Below are 21636 nucleotides of genomic sequence, written 5' to 3'. Positions count from 1 at the left end.
CTTTCTTGCTTGCCTGTTCCCTAATGTTTTATTATCCTCTTAGCTGTGGGTATAATGAGAGGGTAATTTCCACTCCTTTGCAGAGGCATGCAGGGTTCTTTTGTTTAACCCTTGCCGGGTACTAGACTAAAGGGCCTAACTCATTTGGTATACCTGCGGCAAGAAATGCCTAATCTCTGAAGAATGTTTTTAAAGGGGAAGAACTTAAAAATCAACAGCCTTTATCCTATCTAGTACCCTGTGGTTGGTCACTTCCCAGACAGATTTTTTTTTTGTGTGTGTGTGTGGTTTTGTTTTTAAAGTAAAATGTTATGTAGTTGTTGGTTGGGCTGCTAGCTCATGGGCATTCATTTGATTAGGAAGCTGGATCTATGTAGGTCAATGTATGACAGGAGGAGTGCCTCAGCCTGAGTTGAGCTTGTGTGGTATGCTGTTACAGTGCTCCCTTCCTGAGGCTCGGTCACCTTATAAACAACTGGATTTGTTTGTCACTGTGCAATTCTGGCCAAATGTTTCCTTTACTTCTACCAGATAGCACTGTCCATACATACTCATCCAGTTCCAATCTTGGTACTTGAGTGCATAAGGAAGCATGTGTGTTACAGGGATGATGCTCTTTTAGGTACTTTTCATACCTAGTCCTGGATGCTTTGAAAGACTTCCTGACTCTTTATTTCCAAGGCTTTTCTGAGGAAAGGTGGAGAAATGACCTGCCATTTAAACGAAGTTACTGGGATGTGTCTGTTAATTAATTATGACTTGGTGTGATTGAGAAAGTAAGGAAACCGAGATTGCTGAACTTCTCCATAAAGGCTAATTTTAGTGTTTCTGGGTTTCCTTTTCCTTGTACTGCATTTTCCTCCTACGACTAATTATGGTCTAGCTGCCCTAACTTTAGAGCCATTTCTGCTTAATGTGTGTAGGTGCCATAGTTTCCAAATACTCTTGTTAGTGTCTACATTACAAATGTTGTTATATTTACAAGTAGGAAATTTCAATGTCAGTTTTGGATTTCGCATACTGAGCTTTGGAACAGTAAGCCTTAATGTGCATATTAAAAAAGAAGGGAAATTTATTATTTCATGCAATAAATTTCTGTGCTAGATAGTTATTTGAAGAGGAATTTGTCACAGCATTGGTCACCAGATGGCAGTGCTACATAGAGCCTTGATACACGGTACTCCTTTGAGAGCCTGTCTGGCAAAGGGGATAAGGACTTGCCCGTGTAGCTTCTGTCTGGAACTGTACACGTTCATGTCACCATAACTTTCATTCTGTTTCTTAAACTGTAGGGAAATACTCTAACTTCTGTGTTAATTAGTAAAAAGATGAGCATAAAATACAGAATGTTGTTTATGTCACTGGATATTTTTAATAACAGAATATATATCACGTGTTGTATACTTCCAGTATCTTGAAACAGTATTTTAAATATACTAACATATCTGCATTATGACTTGCTCTTTATATAGTATCGTGTTACAGTACTGTTGGGGCCTATTCTTGTTTTGCATTTTTCCCCTGTTTATCATATTTCAGCTAGATTTTTCTAGATCTGTATCTTGTTCATAGAATAAGCATTTGCATTTCTCTGTCCAAGGTTTTCATGCAGTTTATCCACTCTAAAATCCTTATTCCATATTTTGTCATGCAGCCTAGTTTCCAGTGTCTTTATACCACGCTTAGGAATACACTTCTCTGCCACTGAACGTGGCCCAGTTACTCAATTCCCCTGTGAACTACATGAATTACCTCTGAATTTGAGAAATAGCATACTGATGTTCTTGTTACTACTGAAGCTGCAAAGAATTTCTCTGTTCCTCGTGAATGTCATCACTGCTGTGTCTTCAGCAGTTTACAGGTACTTTTAAAAAATAATATTAATCTGAGAGCAGGTTTCCCTCACAGTGATGCTTCTGAACTGGCAAGTACTGGGTGCTGACAACCACACATGAAGCTTGAGAGGGGTGCTAAATTAGTTTACATTTAAAATGAGCACAGGAATGGAAGTGTGTGTCTTGCATGAATCATCAGTGTTCTGTATGATGCTGTTTCTCGCAGTTAGGAATGTGGGAAGATGAGAGATGCTCAGCAGTTGAACAGAGTCAAGACAACAGATGTCCATTCACCTAGAAGAGTCAAGGACAATGAGAAAGAGGATTAAGCGGTTCCCATCTGCTCTATTTTTTTTTTTTTTTTTTTGCAGCTACCCAGGCACCATTCTTGATACTGTGTTGGGACAAGTGCCCTGTTCATGTAAGCTGTACCTTTTACCAGACATACAGTATTGAGTTGTGGAGTGGCACTAACATTTTAACAGTGATACACTCTTGAAGTCTTAATGGTGTTTTCCCCTTGAACATGTATAATTTGTGACCTTCGAAGCTGAAGTACTCCTGACTTCCAAAGCATCTCTCTTTGGTGTTATTTCTGCAGTCTACTGCAGATTTGCTAGCCTTTCTAGCTTGTGGTTCATCCTTTGTAATAATGTATTTGTGGAATAATGTCAAGATGTTCCTTTTAGCTTTGGCAATGATGAGAAATTCTCTCTTAGTTGCCGTTGCTGGAGAGTTGGAGGGGACCTGGATCTCTTCCAAATCACAAAATGAGGTAGAGGGTAGCGGGCGCTATCAGGGAAAAAAGCAGACTCCAGCAGCTGCGGTAGCCTCTTCTTCCTTGTTGTTTTTTTTTTCTTTTCTTTGTATGCTACTGCAGTGGTTGAGGAATAGTTGGGAAGTAAATGTCTACTTTATATAAAAGCAGGAATAATTGAGAATGTGGAAGTTCTTTTTGCAGAAACTGCTCTGTCTCCTGCAATAACTAGCTTTGCAACTGACCTGAGCTGCTGACAGCCATCAAACTCTGTATTACCTCAAGAGCAGAGATTTCATGAAGCTGATACTCCATTTTTGGGAAAAACCTTAAAAAAGAATACTAAACCCAACAAAATGAAAATGTTCCCATCTGGAAAAATGCTGTGATCACACGTAAGCACACAAGACTCGAGATTCAAACTTAGTTTTAAATAGAAAACGTTGTTGTTCCTCGCTGGATCAAAGTCTGCTGTGCCAGAAAGCTTCATGGGATGGCTGTTACTTGAAAAAAATGACAAAAATAAGAATCTTTCCACAATCAAATAATTCTTTCAAGAGAAATATAAGAATTCAATGCATTCTTTCTCTTTAATCAGTGCTATGTTAAATTGAATAACAATACACTGAACACAAAAAATGTGGTGGGTCGCTTTAAGTTCTAGAGATGTTTATGAAACTTCTAGCTAGGATTATCTTACAAATTTTGCTCATTCCAGTTCCCCTAAATCTGTTTGGGAGTGGTTCTTTATTGGCAGAACAAATTATAATCTGTCATTACGATCAAAAAAGATTAGTGCCATTTGAAAGGAAAAAAACCACATCACCAACCCCCTATCAGATTAATTTTCCATCGTTTCTATTGTGTACAAATTTCAGTGAGTGTCTCCTGCTATTGACATGTCTCTACAAGACTGGTATGTCTTACTCAAACTTTTGGCATTGTATTTTAAACTATAATAACCTCTATGTATCTTGCAAAATCTACAATTTTCATTATTTCTAGTGATTTTTTTTTTTCGTAACATACTTGATAGAGGAGGCACCAGCGTTTCTCTAGCAGCTAAACTTTAAAGCCTTGGTAATATGCCCAGTCCACTGAATTTGCTTTCTAAAACTTAATTGTATTTCCAAAAGTTAATTCATTAGAGTCTTCAAATAAGACTGGGTAGTTTAAATAAAATGTTTTCTAAAGGAATAATGTCTGTATCTCGGATCTTCCTAAGAGGCAATCTGGGAGTAAATAAAATTTTACTAGTTAAAAATTATGCAAATACAACAGCGAACCCTGAAATCCCAGAGAGTTAAGTGACAGCATTCTTAGAAAAGCAATAGGATGAGAAGCAATTCCAGCTACAGGGCATATTACTGAAATAAAGTACTTTAGTCCAAGCTGATTGAAGTTATGCATAAATTACAGGATTGTAAAGTCTACAGCTCCTCTAATAACTTAATATTTTTTCTGCAGTTAAAATTGTGGATAGAGAGCTTAAGGGGATGGATAATTACCACCAATTAACAGTCTGATCATGTGAGATGCTGAGGTCTCTCTGCTCCTTAAGGTATTACTGAGAACTGTGGTTGCTTTACCATTTTACAAGTTTAAATCCTTTAACACTGAATATGAACTGATGATCCAGATATGATAAATGAAATGGTTGCTGTGATGCCATGTGCAGAAACAGTATATATTACCAAGATACTGTCTTAATAAACAAAACATACTTCCTTTAATAAACAGAAGGAAGATATCAATTTTATTTGGAAAAATAATCTTTACATGTAGTAGTTCACTGACAGGCATATTGAATCCAAAATGTTCTTTATGTTTACTTACATTTAGTTAACTGCATCCGTGTTTGGTCACTTCAACAATATCACTTAAGAGATTTTGCATCTAAAGTCTATACAGTCAACAGAAATCAATGTCAGGTTATCAACAATTCAAAACTCTGGGTATTGTGGTGGGTTTTATTTGACCAACTGAGCATGTATTTGCAGCACATGCTATGGCAATTATTGAGCCCTAGTACTTTATGTACTTTAGATCTTTGAATATAGTTTTCACTTTGAATTTTACAATTTGTTTCAAGAAGCTTGGCCAATAATAATAATTAAAACAGGAACTTTAAAAAAATTGTGGCATCTCATCAGAGGCTTTGTCTGTTGTGTCGCTGCATGGGTGCTGCGTTTACACTTCCATTTGGGATGACCTCGAGAGAAACTGCTCTTTCAGCAAGAACAGGCATGTTTTCGAAGCTCTGTGGATAAGGGCTATGGAAAGTTCCTTTCTTCTCTGTCTCAAAGTTTTTGATTCCCATTAACTGAGCTATAAGGAGTATATAGTTTAGGCTAATTCCTAACTATATTGTTCAAAGAGTTAGATGATGATTCTTTTCTCACCATTACAGTTTTAAACATTTAAGGGACAAATTACATGAGGAATAAATCAGAAGTCATGGCCAAAGGAATACTGTACTCAGTATGACAGAAATTAGGAAGTTTTAACTTAAAGACGCATGCAATATTACAACTGAGAAGAAATGAGAAAAGGGCACTAACTTCAAGAAGTTATGTAACTAAAGGACTGAGTTTCTAATGAAACACTATTAATGAGATGGGGATAAAAAGTGGTAGGAGATTAAAGGATAAGAAAAGATGAAGTAAATGGATAAAGGTAATGGGATTCAGACATAAAAAGCTGAAATGGGAAGACAGCATGAAAACTTTGGATTAAGATCTGAGAATTTGATTTTGGATGTAGTTAAAATATTAGTGGTACAGTTTATATAGATTAATTTTGTTTTATAAGGGTTTGTATAAAGAATTCAATAATAAAAATAAATTAGGTTAAAATAATCACATCTCATACCACATTAAGCAAATCACCCTACTGAAGAAATCAAACAGCTTGACATAACTGGCACAATGGTGATAATTTAAGGATTTCAGATTAATTTTCTACATTTTATTCCTTGCAGTTGTACCTCAAAAAATAATTTGCAAAATTTGAAATGTGTTCTTAGCAGCTGAAAACATGGGTCTGTAGCGTCTTAAAGTGAAGGCTTCTTGTTCTTTTCTAACAATGTGAGAACATCGATGGATCTGTGATTAGTTAAAAGAATTTCAAGCTTTCTGCTATTTTTTTGAATGTATTCCATGTTTGTCTTCACATTTCCTGATTATTATTAATTTGTATTGCCACAGCACCTACAAAGCCTAGGTGGTTGTCTGGAACCTGGTTTTGGTAGGTCATGCACAAACATCATACAAAGGGGTCGAATAGTGTTTGTAAGCAGCTGCAGCAATTCATTATGTTGCAGCCTCCCCCTGAGGCTGCTTCATTACAGCCATTTCATGATTATCCCATCTAAAAACATTGCAACAGAATGCACAAGGGGGTTTCCCCCACTGCTTTGGTGCCAGCCCAGCGTTCAGTTCACTTCCCTGGTAGTTTAAATCGGTCTTTGTGCTCAAGTGACTTGAATTGCAGCTTCATGCATCGGATGAATCATCTAACCAACCATTCCCAAAAGGAGCAAGTAGTCTTGCTGCCCTCTTCACCCCAGAGCAGCTATTCCCGCTTCCTTTGTGCCCACAGCGGTGTCTTTTGAGTGCTGTCTCTTAAATTAGAGGCGGCTCACAGAACTGAGCTGGCAGAAAAGGCGCAGTTCATTGCAGCATTAAACCCGAGCTGGGGCTGCTGCCACGCAGCAAATGGGTCTTCTCCCAGGCACACTGTTAGAGGATCCTGAACCGTCATCCCGTAGTTGCTGGAGCCATATTTCAAGTACCATTCTCAGCTAAAGGGTTAATGCTAACTGCGCAGACTGGGGAACAAGAAATTTTTTAGCTTTGGGATCCAAAAAATGCATCTGTTATTCTTCTGACTAGCCCAGCTGTAAAATCTACTGTACACCAACGCAGTTCAGATGTTAAAGTGTGTGAAAATAATCCGTTTGGGAAAGCAATTCCATTCTGGCTTTAACTTGTACCATTGCAGCAAATATTAAAGCTGGTGTCCAACCTACATAAGACTTTTTGCATTAGCTGCCCTGTTCAAAGAATAGCTCATTTTAGGATGCTGTGGGAAGAGGTATACTTGACATCTTTCCAAACCAGAACGTTAAAACTGAAAACTACAACTGATAAACCAAAATGCATAAACCAGATGATTAAACTGGGAAAAAGAGGAGCAAAATACTTTGCTCAGGAAGCGAGCGCAGTTGCTGGTAATGCTATTGAAATATCGCTCGTGCCACCGTTTCTGTGTCACTTCTGTGGTCGTTGTGACCTACATGACACCTCTCTGCCCAAATCTGCCACCCAGCCTGAAATTACAGAGCAGCCCTTCGGTTTGAGCTACAGATTATTTTTCTTTTTTTCTAGACAGGGTTCAAGCGGTTGCTATAATGGCACGTTACTGGGAATTCTCGCCGCTGTTGCTACCGATGTAAGCACAAGGACAGCCATTCAAACTGACAGTTACAGAATGGATACGGGTGCTGTGTGACTGGAAAAGCTTTGTCCAGCTACTTTCTCAGGTAGAGGAGACTAGTTACTAAGATCCACAGTAGGTGGCGGTTTTTTCATCGATAGGAGATGTTATCGCGATAGCGGCGGGGGCGGGGGGGGGGGGGGAGAGCGAACGGACGGGACAGGACACAGATAAAATCTTAAGCAGGAAAAAGAAACAGCATTTTAAGAGCAGTTTTAATTAAACTCTGACTTGCGAGCGACCCGACAGGGAGATGCTGCTGGGATGCAGCCATAAGGTCGCCCCCGCACGCTGCGGCAAGGCTGTGCCTCCCCGCGCGGGGAAGGCGGGGGGGGGGGGGGCTGCCTCCCAACGCCCCTCCGGCTTGCCGCAAGCAAAACCGACCGGGAAAAAGCTCGGGAGCTTTTGCAAACGGGGCGGGGGGCAACGCCGCCGGCCTCCCCACCTCCTTCCCGCCGCTGCTCGGCGACCTTCCTCCCTTTGCGGACCTCCTCCTCCTCCTCTTCCTTCTCCTTCCCCACCCCTCCCCGGCGGCTGGTCACGTTGCGGGGCCGCAGGGAGAGGCCCGCACCCCCGGGAGCGGTGGGGCCGGGCGCACTTGGCGACGCGGAGCGGAGCGGAGGCCACGTTGTATTTTTGTTTGCTGCCCGGGGCGGCACCGCCCCCTCGGAGCCGCTCGGGGCGTAGCCTGCCCGCTCCTCCCCGGGGCGCGGAGGAGGAGGAGGAGGCGGGGGTGACTCGGCCGTCCTTCCCCTCCCCGGGGGCCGATCCCGCGCGGGCAGGCAGGCGGGCGGCGCGGCTGCGGGGACGTGCCCGGCGGGATGCGCACTTAGCGGCGGCTCCGGCCGAGCGCAGGCCCCGTCGGCTGCACCTGGCGCCCGCCGCCCGGGAACCCGCCATGGAGAAGCGAGGGGAGGGCGAGCCGCTCTCCCACCCCCTGGAGCTGGAGCCCGAGCCCGAGCAGCAGCCGGCACCGCCGGCGGAGAAGCGCTTCAGGCTGTGGTACGTGGGCTCGTCGTGCCTGGACCGGCGGACCACGCTGCCCATGCTGCCCTGGCTGATGGCCGAGATCCGCCGCCGCGGGCAGCGGCAGGAGCCCGGCGGCGCGCCGGGCAGCGGGGTGCTGGCCCGTGAGGTGCTGCTGCTGCTGGGCTCGCCCACGCTGCGCTGCGTGCCCGCCGGTCCCGGCCCTGGCCCCGGCCCCAGCCCCGGCCGCCCCGCCAGCCCCGCGCCCGCCGTCTTCATCTTCGAGCACAAGGCGCAGCACATCTCTCGCTTCATCCACAACAGCCACGACCTCACCTACTTCGCCTACCTGATCAAGGCGCAGCCCGACAACCCCGACTCCCCCATGGCCTGCCACGTCTTCCGGGCCACCGACCCCAACCAGGCGAGTGGCGGCGGGAGCGGAGGGAGGGGGCGCTGCCCGGGATCCCCCCCCCCCCCCCCGCTTTGCTTCTCTCCCCCTTCGCCACGTGGGACCTCGGGCGCTGCTGTCCGCAACCGCGGAGGCGGTCGGTGCGCTCGGACGGGGCCGGGCAGCGCTTGCGAGACAGTAACCTCCCACACAGCCGCCCGCGGAGCGTGGGGAGGGGGCGGGCCGTGCCTGCCGGGCTTTCCCCGGAGCAGCCGCCCCGGGGCTGCACCTGTGCTACACAGCGCCGAGCGGCTGGGGGGGCACAGCCCGGCGCGGCGTGGGCTGCCGTGCCACCCCCTGCACGGGGCGTCCCCCTGCAGGGCCGGCGGTGCCAGCCTCTGCGGAGCGGGGGTGTCCCCGTCCTTCCCCGCGGTCCCCCACGGGGAGGCCTCGCACCCGCCGCAGCGCAGCGCCGAGCCGGCGCAGGGTGCCGGTGCGCGCCCCGCGGAGTTCGCGTTAACCCGCCCTTAGGGCCGTGTCGGTGCTGGGGGGGCGCCGAGCCGCGAGGACCGTGTATCCCCGCGGAGCCCCGGTGGCGGGGAAACCACGGCTCGGGACCGGTGGGCCCCGTTTTGTCCCCGGGTCACGCTAAGGACACCTGGCCCTGCCCAGGCACACGGTGGTGCTACAAGCAGCCCTGGGTTCGGGTGGAGACATTGTTGATAAAGTGCCAACTGGAAAAAAAGCCCTGACGGTAAGGCTGTATTTTCTTGAGTCTCTACCAGGCTCTGGCTCACGCCTGAGATGTGTGGCAGGCTGCTTTCTCCTCCCTGTTTGGAGTGTGTGTGCAATGGCGGTGTGACGAGTAGGTCTGGTCCTTGATTTAGCACAGGGACAGCAAGGAAGCGGCCTTTCAATAACAGTCCATTGGTTGGGTAAGGTAAGACACCTGCCCTTCAGTTTTCACAGACACATAATGGAAGAACACATGTGCGATTAGAAATGCTGGATTTTACTGGAACCACTTAGCTGACTTAGTAGATCTCCTGAATGGTTGCTTGGGTTTCTTTTTTTTTTTTTTTTGGGGGGGGGGGGGGCTGTTGGTTTTTTGGTTTTTGTTTAAAAGTGAAGAGGATAGGAAGCATTCAGAAAAATCGTTGAAAATTTCACAGTGTATTAATTTCTCTGAGCCAACATACTACCAGTGGTTATAAAGGAGGGGTTTATATCGCATGCATAGCAGTGCCTGGAGCCATCATCAAAGACAGAGCAGCAGAGGGGGACAGGTGGCCTCCCTCAGTGGAGGTAAGTATGCTTAACTTGCAACTGCTGCCCCCGCTGTGCTCTGCCAGGAGAGAGCATGCAGGAAGCACGAAATGGAGGGGATGGTGTCTGGCAAGGGAGGAGCCAGTATCCTTTCAGGAGTCTGACCATATGGACCAAAAGGAGCCAAGGTTCCTGTGCTGGCAGAAGAGGCTGAATTAAATTTAATTTTGGGGTAGATCTGCTTTGGTACCATGAGTTTGTAAGACAACCTCATGCTGTAAGATAGTAAATCCCTGTTACTCATGTGAACATGCAAAATACTATGTACGTTTACGTTTGGGAGGCTGTTTCTGACTAAACGTTTTATCTGTATGTCTTCCCTTCTTTCCTCGTGAGGCAAGTGGAATTAAATCACGTTGATGCCGTAGGTAAAGTCTTCCTATTGAAGGAAGTTATTAGTGTGAACAAGTTTCCTTTCATAAACTCCTATCTTGTTCTGACAATATGCTCTAAATTTTATCTGTCAAGATTTTTTTTAACCTTGTTATCATTAGTAGAGAATAAGTCCCTCGCATGAGGGTTACTCAGCGTGTGATTTCCAAAGAACTACAATAAGGGTAGTAGATGCACAGCCAACGATGTGACTCACAAGTATCTGATTAACAGGCAGGTTTTTTAAGGTATCAAAAGGAATAGAAGGTGGAATTTTTTTCCCCTCAAGTTTTGTTACCAGTCCTTGAGGCTTGGTTGGCTGAGGTGGTGTAGGTCTCTAGGTGTTGCTCTGTGCTTAAGCCTAGTCCTGAGTAGCGTCGTTAGCTCTGGAAGTCTTAAATAGATGCTGTTCTTGCACGCTTTCAAGATCTTTAAGTATGTACTTCTGTTTCATATTGGTTATGTGAGCTTCATGGTGCATATCAGTTTAGAAAGTATTTTTCGCAGCTGTTATTTTAAGACGACCTCATTTTCCATCTTAGGCCATAGTCCCTTCCAGCTAGTGTAAGTAGGCGCTGCTACAGAAAAGGGTTCCCACTCTCTTCAAGCCTCGACCCCTCATTCCTTCTTCTCAGCTTTATCTTCATGGTGGCACAACTGTTGTTTTGACTACACAACTGTAGCCACATGGCTAACGGGATCAGGGAACTGACTGGCATTAAATTTGCTTTTCCCCCACCTTTGCTGAATTAGTTCCAAACAGCTTCCTTCGGTACTAGAGCCGCACAGTAAAGCAACCGTTTATGTCAGGTCAGGTGGGTTGGAGGCACAAAGCAGCTATGAGTGGCCAAGAAGGTAAAGGGTCAGATAGCCTTTCTAGAAATTACGCTGGCTTCAGACTAGCCAGAGATGACCACAAAGCCGCGGTGTTACCTGTCTTGGCAATATTAAGTTCAGCAGCACGCTAAGTCCCTCTGGAATGAAGGAAAGGTGCTGGAGGTGTTGTGTGGCCTTTGAGTTAAAGGACAGCAAGGTGTCATTTTTAATGGTGGGTGTAAGTTATAAAAGTGAGAGGATAATGATTGATTACCAAGAGATTAGTGCTAGCACAGTAATTCAAAAAACAGTGTAGGTTCGGAATGAAAGTTTTGGCATCAAGCCTGTTGCTTTGTCCACCGGTGGTACTGCATGGTGTCTAGGATGAACACGCATTCACTGTGACCACAAAAGGGGCAGTTATGCACAGGAGGGGGGAAAAAAGCAATACTTTTTGCCAGTCCCTGCAAATGTCTTCAGCAGATGACCAATAAAAAGCCAATGCAGTATGTGCTCAGATAACATCAGGTGGAAAGATAACATCTTTGAACGTTATTTGCCGTGACTGAAGACAAATGAGAGAGTGAGGCAGTACAAAATGCATTCCTGTTTTACTTGAAAGCTTGCAAACTGTAGGCAGAGCTGAAAAGGAGGAGCCACTGGGTCAGCTCCTGTTCCGGAGCAGTACTTAGGCACCGTGTCAAACCCAGAGCTCAGCTGTCGGTATGGGGATAGATGCTTTTATTTAGAGGAGTTGTTTTCTTCTGCCGTTTAATTACAAGGGGAGAGAAAAATGGAGCCCTCTGGGTGAGGATGGGAACAGAAGTGTTTGACTTCTGCCCCCACCCTTTTAGAATTATTACAGTGTTTGCTGCTCCTCATAACTTTTCAAAGCAGCAGCCAGCTGAAGTGGATGAGGGTAGTTGTTTAGTAGCTTTTGAAAAGCAGCCAGAGGTTTGTTAGTTTTGTATTGCTGTCATTTGAGAATTATCTGGGATGCGTGAAGTCTGTCTGTAGCCATTGGATGACAACATTGTCTCATTTTATATTTGGCAGATTTGCTTCACAGCCCCAGGAACAGATTTCCGCACCCCCCCCCCCCCAGTTGGATTTTATAAATATAGCAGGCATAACCTTCTCCCACTCACCAAGAAAAGCCCTTTTGATTACAGTTTGCAAGCTCAACTTCAACATATTTTTACCATGAAATATTGATATATTTTTTTCTATAAACGTGATTTTAATTGTGTGGAACAAATCAATGCTGCTTGACACAATTGCCTTGAGTTCCCTGTTTTTTGGGAGAGGGTTATGGTCTGATCTTTTTCTGCTTTTTTTTTTTTTTTTAAATTATGCTAATCTAGGCTGCATTTTCTTTGTGAAACATGAATAAGCCTGTTTTGGGGGATTTTTTTTTTTTTTTAACCTAAACTGGCATCCTAAACCTATTTATACTATAATTGATTCTATAACTGAAGATTATGTCTCCAGTTAAGCAAGAACTTACTTGATGCATTTTGTATTTCTGCTAGAAACCTTATAAGCAGTGATCCAAATGTATTGTTATGAGGTTTCAAAACTAATCCTAGCTGGCTGGGAAAGAAAATACTCCAGTGCAGACCTCAGTAGGTTTTAGCTTTGGTGTATATAATCTGTAGCTGCGGCGCTCTGCTGCAGCCGTGTGTTAGGGAGGCTGTCTCAAGACGAGGCAGAAATAATGAAGCATTTTGCTGGCAAAGTAAAGCTGTGATAAGAACTGGAGAGGTAAAGAGCCAGAGACAAGAGCCAGAAGCCAGCCTGCTTGTAGCCCAGATCCCTGCTTTGTCATTGTTGCATGATGGGCTAAAAGTCAAAAACTTTAGCCTGTTCCAAGAGTGTGTTAATTGTCTGTTAGATAATGTATTTCAGCAAAGCGAGGCCAGAAGATGGTTTCTTCTGAAAAACAAGGCATCAGTACAAAGTCTTTCATTTTAGATATTCAAAGGATGCTTTTATGCTGTAATAATACCACATTCTGTAAGGCTTCTTATTAAAGAATGTAAGTTAGAAATGTTTGAAGAAGAAAGTTCATTAACTTTACATTCATATTTCTTTTGTGCTTTGATTTTTACGTGACATAGGAACATGAGCTGAATGGCAGCAAAGTCTTGGTGTATTAAGTACACGTGTACAGCATTGTTGTGGCTCATATAAAAATATTGCATAGGTTGAGTCATCTGATAAACTGTTGAATAGGTCTAACAGACGTGATAAAAAAGATGGGCTCTGGGTTTTGAAGGATTTTGCAGGTAATGGGAGAGATGCAGTTTGATTGCTAGGTAGTTGTGAGCGCACTTGGATTGCAGAGGAAAGAGGTGATGCCATTTTCCATGAGAAAGATAGGTTGTCCCAGTTTTATCAAGAAAACAAGTCTTGGAGAGACCAGAAGAAAATTTTCTCCGAGTGTGTGTGACTCAGGATTTCATTCATGGGGTGAGAAACTGAAAAGCGATATGACTCAACAAAGCCTGGATGCTAAAGGCTTGCAACGAATGCAGAATTGTTTGGTGAGCAGCCTCATTATCTCCAGTCTACATGGGCTATACTCCTTTTTTTGTGTGTGTTTTGTATGCTTATTTTTGGTTTGCTTGTTTTTTTTGTTGTTGTTAAGTGATGTTTGACTTAAGATTTGCGAAGTGGAACTGAAAGTTGAGAGCTTAAGGTTTCATTTTTGTTTTCCTTAATTATACATTCAGCACTTTTTTTCTGAAAACGAGAGCATTTCTCATTTTAGGCTTGTAAAGCTATCTTTAAGTTTCTGTTTTGAACATCTTGTCCATCATAACTTTCTCCTATGTCCCAAACAGAAGAAATAATAAAAACATTAAAATTGTTAACTGTTTCTAAATGGTGATACGTAGCCTCTTTATGCCTGACTAACATTTAGGAGAGGAAAGGGGATGGTTTCAAATACTCTACTTGCAGTGTTTGCAGAAATAATTCATACATTTTCCCCTTTGCGGTTCCTGAAAACCATTCCATTATTTGGGGAATAGAAGTGATGTTACAGAAGATTGTATTTTCAGAAAGGCAAAATAAAATATAGAATGATAGATATATGAAATGACGTAAGCTCACTGCGAGTGGCTGTAGGTAACACAGTGACGGGATAAGGCTATTTTATTTAAAGAAAGGAGCTTGTATGCATCTGTGCACACCAAATCAAGGCCCCTATTCTGATTATCTGTTTCTATGGGGTTTTTGTCCTATTTTTCAAATGTAGAGGCAGTTCCTTTTAAAAATAATCAAATAGAAAACTGACTTCTGAAAGATTTGGCTAGTTTGTGTATTTCTTGGCAACAGGGAGAGCCTGATTTTTAGGGATGGTAAAAATCTTGGACCAAAATGCTTGAAGGTTTAAAAAAGTGAATAATAAAAAAGATTACATTTCTAAACAATCATTGCAGAATAGTAGTGTGACTTGACTCCTATCGATCTATACTCTTTGCTAGAGTTTGGTATATTATTTGATGTGCGCAGTTAAGCCTTCTTTGCATGCCTTGCATCAGTCTTCCCCATTCACGTGGAACTCCCTGGACATCTTGCGTTTCTCTGAAGTAAGTGAAGTGGTGAACAGCGTGATGAATTTCAGGGCCCGATCATGGAGATTGCTGTCTAGGCTGTAGGTCATGCAGAAATTTCAGCAGTGTTGGCATGGTCCCCTCATGGCACCAGCTGTCCTCTGCCACCTGGTTTTGTTTCCTTTGTGGTTTCAGATACTCTTTCAAGTTCAGACACAAGAAAAGAAGAAGAGTTTATTTCCGTGTGTTTTTTATCATTTGTCCCATATGTGAACTGTGGCATCACCTGTCTTCACATTCTGCACTGTTCTTTAGGCGCCTTTAGAGATTGCAAGGAGATAACTGGTAAAAAGGCAAGACCTACTAGAAGTCTTGTATAGGTCATTAAATAATCTGGTATCTGAGGGCAGCTGGAAAACAAACTTAAGGCAACAAAGCGTCTTAATTCATAAACAGGGTCGGTGCTTTTCTTTCTGTTCTGTATAGGCGGTAATGTCTGTCACCTTAAGTTCTGACACAAATAGGTACATCAAGACCATATGTGATAACATGGGTTCCAAAATAAAATAGAGCATCACTGATACAAGATAGTGTATCATTATGTTGAACAACTTTATCTGCCCTGAAGAGGTCTTCCTTCAGAGTGTAAAAAGGCAGTACTGAATGTCGGAGGGCAGGGTGAAAGCACACGAGTGGAAGTGGTTACTCCAGCGATGTATGAACTACGTGACTTCTTGTTTTGTGAGCTGTTTTGGGTACCAGAGAACATGCGTTAGTTTCGGATATGTGTGTTTGCATCCGTGAATGTGTTGGGCTTGTTTGTTTCTTTCCTTTGCTGGGTGTATTAATTAGGTGACAACTGGTAGATCAGTGAGGTGGGCAAATAAACATTCTTGGCGGTCCTCTGGATCTGAAAGTACTCTGGTAATTCAATCTTCCTCTTAGCCTGGGTCAGAGGTAAGCTTGTTTGTGCTGTAGGGGATTAGTTCTAGTAGTATATTTAGGACTGCAGGGGAAAGGACATAAAACCCAAACAAGCAAACAAAACCACATGCATTCACCCCAGAGGGTTCATTGTACTCGTAGTCAAGTCTTCACTTTCATATTTTTGTAGAAGTTAACTATGTATCTTGAAAAATCCAGTTAGTCTTCATTCTGAACGCAGTTGTGCTTTACCAGCACAAAACCTGCTGTGGTTTGCAACCGTGCTCCCTTGCCTCTGCCTCTCCGCTGCGGCCGTGCCGCTTGAAATGAGCAGCACTGCGTCCTGCTGTTTGAAGTGAAGGCTGCTCAAAGCCATCCCTCTCTTAAGTGAAATGGGCTGCTTAGTCCTCCCCCTCCCTGCTGCAGGGAATTAGGACTTCCAATGAGAAGTTAATTACTTGGTCCTCTTCTGGAGAGGGTGGGCCTGCTGGGGTATCTGCTGCTCCCCGGGCAGACCCTCTCTGGGCAAAACTGTGTCAGTGGTGGGGCCGCTAGGTCTTGTTTCATTTTCCTAAGGTGAAATGTGTGTTCGCTTCAGCTGCAGTGCTTAAACATGGCTTTTCTGGCCTTCTACGTGGTTTCAGTTGCTTAGGTGAACTGAACAAAAACACTGCAACATGTACCTCAAGGGCTGTCATGCCGTGGAGACTCTTCAGGCAGGATGGATGGCGTAGACTTAAGTACACGTATAACATGTCTGAAACTTCATTTTTCTGTTCAGAGCCTCTGAAAGATGTCACGAACTAATAAGCAGTTACCTGGATGCATGACTATTTCATTTGTAATAGAGGCAAAGTATTTCAGTTGAACCACTGCAAAACAGGAAAATAGTACTTTTTATTATTACTATTTTTTTAAATGGGCTCCCAGTGCCATTTAGAAACTCTGCTTAGTGCTTTGAGGAATTGTATCTAGTAAACCACATCGCCTGACAATGTAAGTTACTTGTAATAGTAAGTTGTCATCTCTGCTCAAATTTGGTTCTTTCTCAGAAAATCCATAACCTCGTTTGTAATTTTATCTCTTCAGAATTAGATGCGCTTTTGCAAATGATCTTTTCTGGAAATTTGGAAAGGCAGTATGGTAAAGTTTTTCTTGTTCTGTGTTTCTGGAGCCACTGAAGATAGGTAGGATTCTACAGTATTGGGTATGCGGCATGTTTCTGAAGGATTAAATTAATTTTAAATACAAACATGAGAGAGATTCTTGTTCAAAGCCTGTGTGAAAGACCTGTAGAAGCTATTAGATAAGATAAAACCAATGCCATGGAAGCATGGCTGTTTCCTAGCTCTACAATCCCTGTCTCTGTGGTTTTCCCCCTCCCGTTACAGCTGACTTCAAAGTATATTTCAGTTGTGAAGTTCATTTTTGTATGTTGATAAACCTTAACAAGCAGCTTGCTCTGTTAAAATGACTGGGGTTATGTTTTATTTCATTACTGTTCTTGGCAAGAACACGTAGATCTGCACAGTGCTGTTTAGAGATCCTTGATGCCTTGAAAAACATGTTGTGGGAAGGCAGAATATTATCCTCTGGGGCATAGCAACGACTGCCTTCCAGACTGTTCCAAATTTTGTTTTTACTAGCAAGATTAATAAATACTTATTTTTTAGGATGCGGATGTTAAATATATTTTGTGTACTCGGTGACACTGATACGTGTTTCCTGTTATGCTCATGTAAAAAAAAAAAAAAAGATAGAAAAAAGAGCAGTGTCCTACGAGCTTTGGGAGTAGTCGGTGGTCTGTGGGTTGTTGAGTATTTCTAAAATAAAGTAAATATTCAGTAACAGAGCAATGAAAGACTAGGACGTGCAATGCTAACTCTTTGAAATGTATTTTTATATACCTTCTCATAGTTTGTTTCTTGCTTTGGCTTACTTATTCCCAACAGCTTGATCTCAAGTTCCGGTAGGATTTCTAAATAAAAATAGATGTAGGGTAGTACATATTTAACTGAACTCTATTTGCCAGAGAGGAACCAGTTGCTTTCTTTAGGGCCGCGTGGCTGGAAGGGTAGTAACAGAGCAGCACGTAAACTCCAGCTAAACCCTGTGATGAAAGCTGATGTATGACCTTCAGGTTGACGTCCACAGAGCACTGCAGTGCACACACACATGCAGAATTATGGTTTTGGTAGTCTAAGGTGAAAAAAATTCTTCTAGCTAGTGTGCAGATTAGAAAGAGAAGGGATTTATGCATGACCTGCTGCCTTACCTTGCAATGGAAATAATACCAAACTGCCCTCAGTGTCATGGTACCTTTGTGCCAATGTAAGCAATTTCAGATACAAATTGTCAAATAAACTATTGTAGCTACACTTCAACACAAAAACGTTATTTAATATGCTGAAATGTTGCTCTAATATACAAGTCTCATAACATCTAATAGGAGAGATGTCTATGGAAAATACCGCCCTTCCTGTAACGTTTGGTTTAGGCTTTTGTACAAGACTTTGTTTTTTATGGAGAAAGATTTTAAACAAGTATCCTTTTTGTAAAAAATACTTCTGGCCTGACTTTGTGGTCGTACTCAGTGAGAGTTCCTTAAATTTCTGTGCTGCAGGACTGCAAGCTTGAGCAGTACAAAGCAATTTGTAAAGAGGATCCACTTTTTTTGTAAACCAACTACACTATAAATAGAGGCAATATGTTGGCTGCTCTTTAGCAGCACTTTTTTTTGGGCAAACTTTGCCGAAAGAAAAAAATCAAGCAAGCCTTTCAGTAGGAGCAGCACATCATACTTTTATCTGAATTATTCATTAAGAAACACACCCAGATTATCTGTGGCATATGTGTGCCATGTATCCAGATTTAGCCTTGAGGAAATTTGCTGACCTAAACATGGGAACAGAGTGGGAGCAAGGCAGCATGATTAAAGCCAGCTCAGAAGGAGTGGGTTTACATCCTGGCAGTGTGCCTTGGATTCCCTGTCTGCTTAGTGCTAGGGAGAACTAAAAATATCTGCAGTTTAGTGGGGTGGTGTGAGGTTTACGAAATGAGTGTGTTTCTTCTGTAGTGATCTCTGTCTACCAAATCACCACAGAAGAAGGTGATGTAAAAAAATTATATAGAGCATATCAGTTGATCCGTATAAATGCTGTTTGGGTTTTTTGTGTTTTGCGTGTTTTGGGGTGGTTTTTTTGTTTGTTTTTTCACCTTTGCTCAACGTGCAGGTTGTCCTTAAAATATACAGCATTGCAGCTGGGAGTGTGAGAAATGTGGAGACCAGCCCAGACTGCTAGATTAATGAGCTTGGTGTATTAACCAAGCAGCCAAGTATTTTGTTTATGTATGTTCACCACTGTTCTGCACTTCACCTGTTTTACTTCAATATCCTGAGCTTGCTAGTTGTTGTTGTATGGGAATTTGAAAGGAAGCTTTCTGTGTTTAGTGAAAATTATAGGTTAAAACTTGAGCAATCCCTTCTAATGGTACCATCAATACAAAGCTCAACAGAGGTTTAGCCATAGTGTTGTTTTATTTCTTGTCTGAGTTTTTCAGATTTGAAAACCTATTTGATATGCTTCTGCTCTGAGTTCTCACATGACCACCATAAAAAGGCCAGATTTTGAGAAGATGGTTAATACTTGGATTTCTGCAGCACAACAGAGTGGTTGATTCAGCTAAATTCTGTTACTTCGGGAAGTGTCAACCTCAGGCAAGCTGGGCTTGTATATGTATATGCTGCTGTTTATTACCTATCAAGTAATAAATCTTCAAGAATCACTTCAAGAACAAACTAGAATATGATAAGCTTTCCTATTATGCTAAGCTTGAAGCTGAAGAAAAGTATCAGAATGAGATGTGGCAGTGCTAATTCTTTGTTTGCCAGATCAACCTATACTACTGGGTTTTTTTTAGCTATTTAGTCCTGCTGTTACACTTTGCAATTGTACCATTAGATTTTACGTGCTCTGTATACCACCACCTGAAAAACTCCTACAGGGTTCCACTGGCTTTGACTCGCATTTTGCCAATTTTTAAAATTCTTGCTGTAGCTCTGTGGGAAGCACAAAGTACTCTGTGGAGCCCCACAGATTGTTGCCATCCTTGTAGAAACACAGCACCCAAGCTTGTGCATGCCTACACAGTCATATACATAGTAGTTAACATCTAATAAGATAAAAACATACCTGTAAAATGCTGAATTCTGCTATATATTTTAGCCTTTTACATAATGCTTTGAAGCATGTTTGCATCTGTATCATGCTTTTGAGTGGGATTACTGAATTCAAGCAATAACAGGTAGGGCATAAGTTTTAAACTTAGGATCACCTGCGTTTTTTTTATGGGAAGTTCAAGCTTTATTTTTGTGTGATATTCTTCTTTCCATCAGTTTTAAAGTATTTAAGTCTGTTACCTATGGTAAGATACAGAAAATACTTCATTTCAACCCTGTAGTGGGTCAGTTTGTTGGGAATAAAGAATAGGCTTCCTGGTGTCCTTTTACAGGGGTCGGTCAATTCACTTGAGCATACTGCTGCCACGTGAGCTCCCCAGCCGCCTTACAGGGAGCAGCGCACATAAATTGTAATGGGTCACTGCACCTGGAAGGGCTGGTTTTATGTACCCACAGGAGCCCTGCATGAAACTACGCCGGGTCTGCTTCGTGGTCTTATCCTGGGCTTCATTGCTTTGGGTTGGTTTTAGGGGACTATTCAGTCAACAACTTAAGACTGTCCAGAGAGCCCGGTTCTTAAATAGGAACAAAGTCACACAAGTCGTTCTGCTCAAACCGCAGAGAGTTTTCCTATAGGCTCACCAGCTGTAAATGGTGAACCTATAGGTTCACCAGCTGTTGCTGGAAGATAGTGCTGCTTTACTGGTCTGTAGCATGTTTTGGTTTTTATAATGCTTTAAGTATTTTCCTACTATCAAATATAGCAATCTTGTGCTATTACTATGTCATAATAGTCTTGAAGTTTCTAGTTTCTACTAGCACTGCTCGTATTAAAATGTCAAAATACCTTTCAGCTCAATTGAATAAGCACGTGGATAAGGATGTAACTGGTTTCTAATTCAGATTAAGTACTTGGTGCTACTGTCATTTAGAGACCTAAGAAAAAGTAACAGTTTTTATTGGCATGTAGATTTGCTGGCTGTGTTTGTTGTACCATCAGGAGCATTCATCCAGGAGAGCACATTTCTTAAAGGGATTCTAGTTGAAACATTTCTCTAGGTGATGCCTGTGAATGACCATGATGAGGTCAGGGTTGGGAACCATGACATGAAGATAATGGGGAGTCTGATACAGAGATCAGCTGCCCACGGAAGAGTATAGAACACAGATCACTGTGATATCCCTTACTGTTTGTCAATGGATTCATCAGTTTTCAAATTTGTGGGCTTTTCCAGTATTTTTACCATACGTGTATACAAGGCTACTGCTTATTATTTTCTCATGTCGTGTCTCTTGCTCTTCCATTTTTCTCAGCTCCTTGAAATTATCTCAGTCCAGGATTATAATCTTGTTTTTTGTTTTTTTTTTTTTTTTTTTTTTCCCCAGGAGTTAACAGTACTGCGTGCAGTACAGACAACCATGAAGAGTCATGATGCTGACCATAGCAGGGGGGGAAGATAATCCATTTACCCCCACTGCTTCCCACAAGCCTTCTGGCTCCAAATTAAAACTTGAAAGAAAAAAAGTCATTCATTCTCTTGATTGCATGCTGCCAGGAGCTGAGCTTTTCAGATACAGCTATCAGGATTATAAAAATTTAAACTTTATTCCTGTTCATATTGCTAGTGATAAGTTTTGGATTTCGTAAATATCACCAAGACTAGCTCCTATTTCTTCTCTCTCTTTTTTTTTTCATTAACTTTTTTTTTATATTCTGGTAATAGCTGTTTATTGAATAAAATCCTGAACAGAAGATTTTATGTAAAAATATGCATGCATGATGATTTCAATTTTGATCAAACTGTTCTAATGTACTTACTTGCTGAAAATTCCTTTGCATTTAAAGTTTGTTTTCACCTTCATGCCCCTTTTTAAAACACATGACCTGGCACGTTTAATTTCAAGTCAAGATTGCATACGTCCAATGATAAATGAAAGTTAGCTTCCTGATGATCAAGGCAGCGTATCATGTTTCGGTAGAAGGTATGGATGGAAAAAACCCCAAACAAACA

General features: G+C 42.5%; 1 protein-coding gene across 1 annotated transcript in view; it reads left to right on the top strand.

Moving 5' to 3' along the window:
* The first annotated feature begins 1736 nt into the window (after positions 1–1736).
* Positions 1737–21636, top strand: part of TBC1D4 (TBC1 domain family member 4) — a 117334-nt gene continuing 97434 nt past the window's right edge. Inside the window, 2 exon segments of the mRNA XM_040584212.1 lie at positions 1737–1861; positions 6981–8479. Of these exon segments, the coding sequence (XP_040440146.1) occupies positions 7343–8479 (1137 nt within the window). The 5' untranslated portion in view covers positions 1737–1861; positions 6981–7342.

The sequence above is a fragment of the Falco naumanni genome, chromosome 2 (genome assembly GCF_017639655.2).
Source record: "Falco naumanni isolate bFalNau1 chromosome 2, bFalNau1.pat, whole genome shotgun sequence".
In the NCBI taxonomy this organism is placed as follows: Eukaryota; Metazoa; Chordata; class Aves; order Falconiformes; family Falconidae; genus Falco; species Falco naumanni.
This window is presented reverse-complemented; position numbering and strand designations above follow the sequence as displayed.